Raw genomic sequence first — 10,291 nt, forward strand, 5'->3', positions numbered from 1 at the left:
GCGCGCCGAAAAAAAAAAAAAAAAAAAAAAAAAGTTCACTAAACTTTAGACTGGTTTCTTCTTACCCTCACCTCTGGTAGATTACTTCTCCTGGGGCTCTACAACGGATGAATGTAGTCAGTCATGGGTGTCCTCCTCAAAAGGGTTTGCCACTTTCTGGAATTTGGTTCATTTATATTTCTTTGCTATGTGATTTTTAAATTTTTTTAACTACTGGCATGGAATCAGAATTCTCTTGCAGCTTTCAATATCCCAGTCAGACTTACTTGTCTTTTCATCTTTTCATGCTAGATTTTCTTTTCCCTAAAATAAGATTATAAATTTCTCTAGGAAAAGGAATCTGCCATACATTTCTCTGAATCCTTCAAAGCACCTAGCACTCATGCATAGTGTGACCTCAGCAAATGTGTATTAAAGGCTTTATGAATGAAAGAATAAAAGATCTCAATGAATATTAATTTTAAAACTGTAGAAGTAGCAGCACAATTCTCTTAAGAGAGAGCATGTTTCCAGCCCTCTCCCCCCCTTCCTTAAATAAACCCACATGATATACATTTTCTGGTGGATATTTAATGATGCTCTTAACTATGTCCCTATTCTTATCTTAGAATGGATAACATCTTTTCCTGTGTTTTTCTTGGTAAATCCACGATGCAAGTTTCCAGGAATTCATTGTTTAATTTCATTCTTTTTGGTGTAGCACTATTATTATCTTTGTTGCCACGCCTCCTTCACAAACAGACACACATGCTGTCTATTTACACAACAGTATATTTTCAATTATTCTTCAACAGCTTACATTAGAATTCTTTAAACAAAACACTTATCTCGTATCTGACCTTCTTATCTCTTCTCCCTAATTACCCCCCATCTTGATCTTTTAATTTATTACATTGGGGGTTTTATACAGCAGCTGTATCTGTGTGTTTGCAATGGGCCGGTATCATGGACATGATACATGGCCAGCTTTTACTCTGAAAACTGCCATGGACACCATAACCAGGACCTGCAGCATTTCTCAGCTTCTAAATCATTGAGGTGATGGCGAATGTGGTGCATTTTCAGAATCTCCTACCTAGGGATTATCATTTGGGAAAATCCTATTCCATCTTATAATTGGCTTTATTTATTTTTAGTTGGCTGTTTATTTTGCAGATCTGACTGACAGGAGTGGGAAAGGGATCTAGATTTTAAAAGACTGAGACACTGCTCTACGCCACCGCGAGGCAGTTAGGATCAGCCGAGCAGACAGAAGACATTTACTTTTCATCACCAAATATGTCCAACTTTTACACTGTGAACAAACTTCCGTACGTGGAAGAGTAGCTTCCTGTATTCCTGTGAGAAAGGCGAGCAGATGTGTCGCTCGTGGCCACGTGCTGAAGGGAAAGCTATTCTGAATATCTTATGGCACCCCGGTGTCTGGACGGCTGGCTGGAGACAGTTGCACACCTCAGCCTGAGTTCCAAGCCTGTCAGATGGCATGCTGGATATACAACTTCCCTAAGTGAAGAAAAGTGGGCTGTTCAGTAAACCTGAACCACTTGTTGAAAGTCTCGAACAAAAAGGCAGGAATTAGAAGTGAGCTGGCTCCCTATGGATCGAGTGCTACAAAGTCAGTGAGGAGACACGCTCAGCGCTGTCCTAGGTCATGGACAAAGGAAGCCAGTGTGAATCGCATCACAATCCCGAGCTCCACAGCCTCTTCTCAAATTCGAGAGAATAACATCCTGACTAATATCTCTATTACTTAGTAACATATGCAAGAGAAGAGACGAGTTGGGAGAAATGACCCATTTTAATTACTGTCACATACCCAGTAACCATCCGAGCAGACTAATAAACAGAATTCCACTTTTTTGTGCGAGGTGGCTGGTATTAAGCAAAGAACTCAGCTGCTCTCTGCCTGGATGGGTTCTCCAGTAACAGGATTCATCACTTCTTTTGCAGAAATTCTCATCCCCAAGGCAAAGTTAGCTATTCTTTGAGCGTGGCTTCCAATAGGCACTGGTACACCCCCTACCACCATATGAGCATCAGATTGTTTCCACCTGTAAGGAGCAGCGGTAAGGGGGGATTCAGAGGGTTTTCTTAATGCACTAAATATAACACTAAATATTTTTGTCATTTTCCATGTATTGATAGAAGGACCATACTAAAGCTGGTGGTTATTTTCTAGAGGCATGAGGGGAAAGGTGAGAAGAAAAATGACTCAGGAAACAGGCATGAGGGAGCCAAAAGGGCTTTCTGCTTTTGGTGGAGACAAGTTCCAGAGAAGACAAAGCTCCTGGGGTCATTGTATGATGCTGTGTATTAGATCCACATTATTTAGGTTAGACTTGCTGCTGAAATGAAGGAGTACTATTCTCTGGGAAAACAGTATGCCCCTCAAAGGCAATCTTAGCATTGTGTAGTATGAGAGGATTTTTTCAAAATTAAAATCCTAAAATACCTCTACTTCCTTTTTAGTTCTTCCTCCCACCCCCACTCTCATCCACACCAAACCCCAGACCAGTGAGGGGAGAGGAAAATGAGGACCCACTGCCAGGTACGTGACCTGCCTAGGCACACAGGGACACGCACCCCAGAGCACCACACGCTTACTCTGTAGACATCGTGGACACTGGTTAACCTGTCGAACTTGGAGTACATTAAATTCAGCATTATTCACCATCTGGATCAGTTCACAGGCAGCACAGATGTTCGTAAATGTCACTACGTCGCTGAAGAGAATCGTGCAGGTTTTAAATTCTCCTGCAACATAAACCGGGTGTCAGTGATAGCCAAGGATGGAGAACACCAGTTCTACTAATTCTGTATTCAAGTGCCCTTTGGGAACCAAATCTGACTGTGCCTTGGAGTAAAGGAGCCAGAATGCCCATCACCATTCACCATCCACCCACCAGACATTTATTGTCTCTTATGATCTGGTCATCATGCTGGAGAATCTTATACCGTGAAGCAGACGGGGTCCCTGCCCATAAGTAGCTCCTAGTCTAGTGAGGAGACAGAACGCAAACAAACACTCAATAAGACATGCAGAGTGGGCTTCCCTGGTGGCTCAGTGGTTGAGAGTCTGCCTGCCGATGCAGGAGACAAGGGTTCGTGCCCTGGTCCGGGAGGATCCCACATGCCGCGGAGCTGCTGGGCCCGTGAGCCATGGCCGCTGAGCCTGCGCGTCCGGAGCCTGTGCTCCGCAACGGGAGAGGCCACAACAGTGAGAGGCCCGCGTACCGCGAAAAAAAAAAAGAGACATGCAGAGTGCTGGGGGATGACAGGATGGATTGGGTGGGTATGGGCTTACAGAGAAGACCTTGGCAGGTGGGCCAAGGCAGAGCCTGAACTATGGGAGACCCAAAGGGAAGGGAAAGTTACTCGAAGGGGAGATTACTACCAGAGGTATACCTGCCCAGCCTCAGAAGGCACCACTTCGCCATGTACCCTCTTGTTCTAGGGATAACACCCTGCAGTATTGACCTTCATGGTGCCTTACCTTGGCACTTGCTGTGCCATTCTCCTGAAATGCCTTTCCCTCATTTTCTTGCTGAAATTCAGCCTCAAGGCCCAACTCAAGTGCCACACTTTTTATATCGGCCTTCACATGCACACCCACCCCTGTCTTTCTCTTCTGACATTTATATATTATTAATTTCCATATGATCTATGTTTCCACAGTAACTTACGTGGTGGAAAACGTACGAATTTTGGAGTTAAATGGACTTCTGACTGGTTTCCAGCTCTTTTACTCATAAACTAGAGTGAATTTTCTTAGCTGTTATGGCTAATAACACCTCCTTCACAGAAATGTTCAGAAAATTAAGTGAGAAAGCATACATATAATGTCTAACAGAGATGCTGGCACAATAATTTCTCCTTAATGCACATAAATTTCCTTTTTGTCAGCCACCCCACCCCCATAAACGTATTCTGTATGTATCTGTCAAACCCACAAGACTAAGAGCTTCTTTGGGTCCCCAAGACCCGGGACAGCACCCTGGCAAGTTCCCATGCTTGTCTGGTGAACGAACACGCGCCGGTGACAAATGGAAAGTGAGTTTGGAGTAAACATGGCATTCGTCCTCCAGAAACGCCTTGTTCTCCCAGAATGGTCCTTAGAGGCACCTCATGATTTATTTAGTGTGTGAGTGTATCATTTTCAGTTGTAGTGAAGAACGCCCATCAATGGTCACTGCATTGTTTTTATTATTCTCAATGTAGAGAAAAGAAAACCTAGGCTATGCAGCTTAAGTAATTAGACCAAGACCATGCTGCTTGCCAGAATCCAAACCCAGATCTGTCTGGTTTCAGAGCCGGCGCCCCTGACCACCAAGACGCACTGTTAAGGGAAGGGCACTCCTCACCTGAGACGACCTTTCTGCCTTCCTTCAGCTGGTTGGCCAAGTGCTCAGGAGCACGGCGTACAGCAAGGTCTCCGTTTTCTTCTCTTCGATGGCCGAGTGCTTGGAGAGGACCTGCAGCTCCTCCTTCTTCCTCTCCAGCTGGCTGGACAGCTCAATCTCCTCCAGGCGCCACTGGTTCGGGAGGACGAGGCCCCTGGTGGTATCATGGGGGCGATGTCGGAAAGGTGCATCTGGCGCTCCTCCAGTTCATGCAGGCTGCAGAGCTTGGGGGAGCACACGTATATTATGCACCACGTGGACTCCATCCAGATCATCTGGCCTTCCCCCAAAGGAGAGAAACGGGACAATGCAGCATGTCACCTGCAGGCAATGACGCAGCGCACCAGCCCACCACTCAGAACACGTCCTTCTCTCCACGGCACAGTTCAACTCCTTCCCTTTTAGCCGAATATCATGAGAGTTATCTGTACTTCCTGTCTCCATGCACTCCTCTCCCCATCTCTCCACAATGGCTCTCTCCACACTGTTTTTTTGACCTTAAGGTGACTCCCGTCCACGGCCTCCAAGTGACCTCCCCCAGCACAAGTCTGTAGTCCTTTCCTCACTCAGCCCTTCTGCTCTTTGAGGGTGTTAAGCAAACCCTCCTTCCTGGAATCTCACTTCCTAGGACTTTCCTGACGCTGCTTTCACTCAGATCTCCCCCACCTCTTTTAATTTCTCCTTCAAGACTTTCACTCATTCTTTAGATGCTGGTGTTCTCTTTTCGCTTTCCCCAACTACATCCTCCACTGGGCTGACAGAGACTCTGAAGTTACAGAGAAACCTTGCTTCCTGGACTCAGGATGACTATTAGTTTTAACAATAGATGTTTATTATCTTATTACGAAAGCAGTAGACATTCACCGCAGAAAATGAAAAAAGTGGGGGACTTCCCTGGTGACGCAGTGCTTAAGAACCCACCTGCCAATGCAGGGGACAGGGGTTCGATCCCTGGTCCGGGAAAATCCCACATGCCGTGGAGCAACTAAGCCCGTACGCCACAACTACTGAGCCTGAGCTCTAGAGCCTGTGAGCCACAACTACTGAGACCACACGCTGCAGCTACTGAAGCCCGCGCACCTAGAGCCCGAGCTCCACAACAAGAGAAGCCACCACAATGAGAAACCCACATGCCACAACAAAGAGCAGCCCCTGCTCGCCGCAACTAGAGAAAGCCCGCATGCAGCAACGAAGACCCAACACAGCCAAAAATTAAAAAAAAAATTTTTTAATTAAAAAAAAAAGAAAATGAAAAAAGTGGGAGAAAATAATAAAAATCACCCATAATCACATCAGAGATAATTACAGTTAATATTTGAGGGTATATCTTTTTACTACCAAAAATTGGGATTATCAGCCATCTTTTTATAACCTCAATTTTTCACTTAAATTATGTAATAGGTATTCTTCCATAGCATTAAATACGGATAGGTATTATTTTTTCCTGGGTACATTGACTATACTGTATTTTATTAAGCAGTAAGCTAACATTGATTATATTATGTCTATTTTATCATTCCACAAACAACATTGCAGTGAACAGGCTTGAGGTACATCATTGTGCATAACTGTAGCTATTTTGTTAGAGGATATATTCTTAGACAAAAATATGCTCACGTTTAAGATTTTGGATGCATATTGCCAAATTGCCCTCTAAATTGTGACAATTTACACTCCCAGCAATGACTGTGTTTTAAATTATTGTATTATCTATTAGGTATTTATACATGGATGTCTACAACTGAACTTGCCTTCAATCCCCACTGTAACTCTCCTCTTTTTTAATTCTTTTTTTGTTTTTGTTTTTTTTAATTTAATTTTATTATTAATTATAAATTAAAATTATAAATTTTATTATTATTATTTTTATACAGCAGGTTCTTATTATCTATTTTATACATATTAGTGTATATACGTCAATCCCAATCTCCCAATTCATCCCACCACCACCACTCCACCGCTTTCCCCACCTTGGTGTCCATACATTTGTTCTCTACATCAGTGTCTCTATTTCTGCCTCACAACTTAATTCTTTTATTACAGACATTTTTAGTTTCTACCATGAGCCAGGCACACTGTTTTAGGTGTGGAAGGGGGTACAGCAGCAACTCAAACTGACAAAGCTGCCCTCAAGGTGTTTACATCATGTCTTCTCTTAGTTAATCACACCTTTATGACCCAGTTACCTAAGCAAGAAAATTAATAATTACCCAAATAGTCTCTCTTTTTCAACCTCTACATCCAGTCACCAATTCCTGCCTTAAATCTGTTCCCGCATCACCACCCCAGAGCCACTGCCTGACTGCATTCAGCACTCAAAGCTTCTCACCTGCTCTCCAGGAACAGTCTCCCCTGGCCTCCCAGACTCCATCTTCTCAACGCTCTGGTCCATCCTTCACAGGGCTCCAGCGTGATCATTCTAAATCTCAAATCTGATCCCAGTAGACACTTAAAAGTATTTCCAGTGACATGATAGAGCTCAAGTCCTCATCTCACCAGCCTTCTCTCCCATCACTCCCTGTACAACTCACTCAGGGTTCCCAGAACATTTCATCTTCCTCTCCAATGTCTCCATGGCTCTGCCTGTGTTTGTGCCTAGAATACCTGACTATTGTCAGTCCAATAGAAAGCTCAAAATATGTGCCCCCTATATCATATAAAAAATTAACTCAAAATGGATTAAAGACCAAATGTAAGAGCCAAAACTGTAAAGCTCTTAGAAGAAAACGTAGGAGAAAAGCTTCATGACGTTGGATTTGGCAGTGATTTCTGGGATGTGACACCAAAACCACAGGCAACAAAAAGGAAAAATAGGTAAATTGGACAACATCAAAATTAAATGCTTCTGTGCGTCAAACGACACAATCAACAGAATGAAAAGGCAACCCACGGGGTGGGAGAAAATATCTGCAAATCATAAGGTGTTAATATCCAGAATATCTGAAGAACTCCTATAACACAACAATAAAAAACCAAACAACCTGATTTTAAAATGGGCAAATAACTTGAATAGACATTTCTCTAAAGAAGATATACAAATGGCCAATAAGCACATGAAAAATGCTCACATCACATCATTAGGGAAATGCAACTTAAAACCACAGTGAGATACCACTTCATACCCATTAGAAGACCTATTATCAAAATAACCGAAAAAAAACCCCACCAAAAAACAATAACAGAGGATAACAAGTGTCCGTGAGGATGTGGAGAAACTGGAACTTTTGTGAACTACTAATGGGAATATAAAATGGTGCAGCAGCTATGGAAAACAGCATGGAAGTTCCTCACTAAATTAAAAGTAGAATTACCAAATGAACCAGCAATTCCACTTTTGGATATACACTAAAAGGAATTGAAAGCAGGGGCTCAAAACATTTATACACCCATGTTCATAGCAGCATTATTCATTATTCAGAAAGTGGAAGCAATGCAACTATCCACTGACAGATGAATCGATAAGTGAAATGTAGTCTATACATGCGGGAAGAATATAATAATAATTCAGCCTTGAAAAGGAAGAAAATTCTGACGTATGCTACAACAAGGATGAACCTTGAAGGCATCATGCTAAGTGAAAAAAAGACAGTCACAAAAGGACAAATACTGTAGGATTCCACTTATATGAGGTACATAAATCAGTCAAATTCATAGAGACAGAAAGTAGAGTGGTAGTTGCCAGGGGCAGGGGGAGGGGAAAACAAGGAGCTGGTATTTAATGGAGTTTCAGTTTTGCAAAATGATAAAGTTCTGGAGATGGATGGTGGTGATGATTATACAACACTGGGAAGGTACTTATCACTGCTGAACTGTACACTCAAAAATGGTTAAAATGGTAAACTTTATGTTACGTAAAATTCACCACAACTGAAACAAAGCCAAAATCAAAACACGTGCCCTATTAACGTAGGTCAGATGATCACGTTGCTGTATAAAGGACAGGCCATTTCAAGAGTACAAATAATAGCGCGTGCATTCTAAAACTTTTGGTAACAGACCAGAATTTTATAATTATATATAAATATAATCAGAGTTCATGTCTAAACTAGACATGGTTGAAGAAATAAAATGTTGTTAACTATAGATTAAGCCAAATGGGAAAAAAAAAATATACTGCTCTCAATGTAGTCCCCCAATTTTTATCCAACTTTTTTCAGGCAATTAGAAAACTGCTTCTTCCCTTTTTTGTCCAGTCTCCCAGAGCAGCAAGCAGCGAGGAGGAAGGAGTTACTACCTCGGAGTTTGAGTGCAGGCTGACTTCTCCGTGCTGCAGGCATCATCTCCCTTTGCGCCTTCAGGACAAATTGTTGATAAATTTGCAGATGCTGAAAATGTTGAAGGTAACCTGGGGATGGACGATGGAGAAGTACTCATCTAATCGAATCTTCTGGGTTTGGAGTCCCGGGACGTACTTCTGAATGTTCACTCCAGCTTGTTTGACCCACAGCTATCCACAGAGGACACACATGAGACCACGGAAGAGACAGCAACCTGCACGTAAACTTTCCCCTAGAAATAGCATCCGTCCATGATTTGTGACTTGCTAGGGGGAAAAGGGCCAGTGATGGAATAAATACCATGGAAGCAATAAATATTATTTTAAAAAGCAAATCTGCAGCTAAGCTCTGAAAGAGCAAAGAATAATTGCATGAGAGTGCCTGAAAGCACAGCATTTCTCTGACTAACAAGAAACAGAGGTTAAAGCTCTCAATGGGGATAATATTTCTTCCCTTGCTTCAGTCCTCTCTGTCTTTCTGTCTTTGTGTCTGTCTCTGTCTCTTTCTTTCTTTGGAATTAACTAATAAAGAAACCAGAAAAAACTGTAGTTGGATCTGATGCCCAGGTCTGGGTGAAGAAACTCATCATGGAGGTGGGGAGACAACTTTCGCTGCCATCTCCAGGGAACACACAGAAGGAAAAAACAAAATGAGCATCCTTTACATAAAAAGTCCAATGCCAGCCCAGGTTATCCAGAAATATTTAAATTAACTTCACTCTGTCAGGTTGCAGAAATCAACCTAGTCTTATGGAATAGTGTCATTAAATTTTTGGTTTCTATGCCCAAAACTTAAAAAGAAAGGGAGTGTTTAAGTAGATCAGAATTTTAAATGTTAATAGTAGTAATAATAATATCCTCATGGCATTGGGGAAAAGCCACAGTACATAGCTTTATAATTCCCTGGTTGTTTCATATAGGGGTGTTTGAGTTCCTTAGTTAGATCATAAATTCTCTGCAATCAGAGATGACCCTCAAGTGAGTAAACATTAGAGAATCTGTATCCAGCATCCACTGGTAGGTGAAGATTTGACTTGTCTGTGCATTCACGTAAATATCAGAGGAAATCAAAATGGCTGAAGGCATTTTAACTGATAATTTTTGGACCAATTTATTTTGCCTAACTGCCCTTTGAATGAGTCCATAATCAATTCAACTTAATCAATTTTATCCAAGGAAATTGATAATGACCACACTTAAATGGTCACCATCTGTCACACCTCCCACAGAACAATGGCGTGAGTGGGCACAGGCCTCTCCTCCACCTTCAAGATGCAGAAAGAGAAGCTTGGTGGAATTGAGCCATCCATGGTAGCCACAAGGAGGGGGGAGTGGTCACATTTAGAATCCCACCCTGCCATTGCTACTGTGTTCTTTTGTCTCTAGTGATTTCAGTGTCATTTCCTTTTTCTTTAATGGCAAACTTGCTCTTGCACTCACTAGTTCAAACCCCTTGGCACTGCTCCCTTCCGTGCCTATCAAGAAGATGCTGCGTTCTGGTTTCCGGAGGATGCTACAATGAAAAGGAAGGCAGTGGTCCTGCCAAGCTAAATCCTAGCTTCCCAAACCCTAGGTACTCCTCAGGGACTTGAAAGCGCCCCCCCCCCCCCCCCCC

General features: G+C 42.5%; 1 protein-coding gene across 1 annotated transcript in view; it reads right to left on the reverse strand.

Annotated features, from left to right (window-relative positions):
• LOC112406682 (guanylate cyclase soluble subunit beta-2-like) overlaps positions 1-10,291 on the reverse strand; it is a 38,944-nt gene that overhangs the window by 10,866 nt on the left and 17,787 nt on the right. Inside the window, 8 exon segments of the mRNA XM_024755633.1 lie at positions 1,907-2,051; positions 2,597-2,664; positions 2,666-2,754; positions 4,362-4,412; positions 4,415-4,573; positions 4,576-4,680; positions 8,635-8,706; positions 8,709-8,847. Of these exon segments, the coding sequence (XP_024611401.1) occupies positions 1,907-2,051; positions 2,597-2,664; positions 2,666-2,754; positions 4,362-4,412; positions 4,415-4,573; positions 4,576-4,680; positions 8,635-8,706; positions 8,709-8,847 (828 nt within the window).

Source organism: Neophocaena asiaeorientalis, unplaced genomic scaffold (genome assembly GCF_003031525.2).
Source record: "Neophocaena asiaeorientalis asiaeorientalis breed wild unplaced genomic scaffold, Neophocaena_asiaeorientalis_V1.1 scaffold59, whole genome shotgun sequence".
NCBI lineage: Eukaryota > Metazoa > Chordata > Mammalia > Artiodactyla > Phocoenidae > Neophocaena > Neophocaena asiaeorientalis.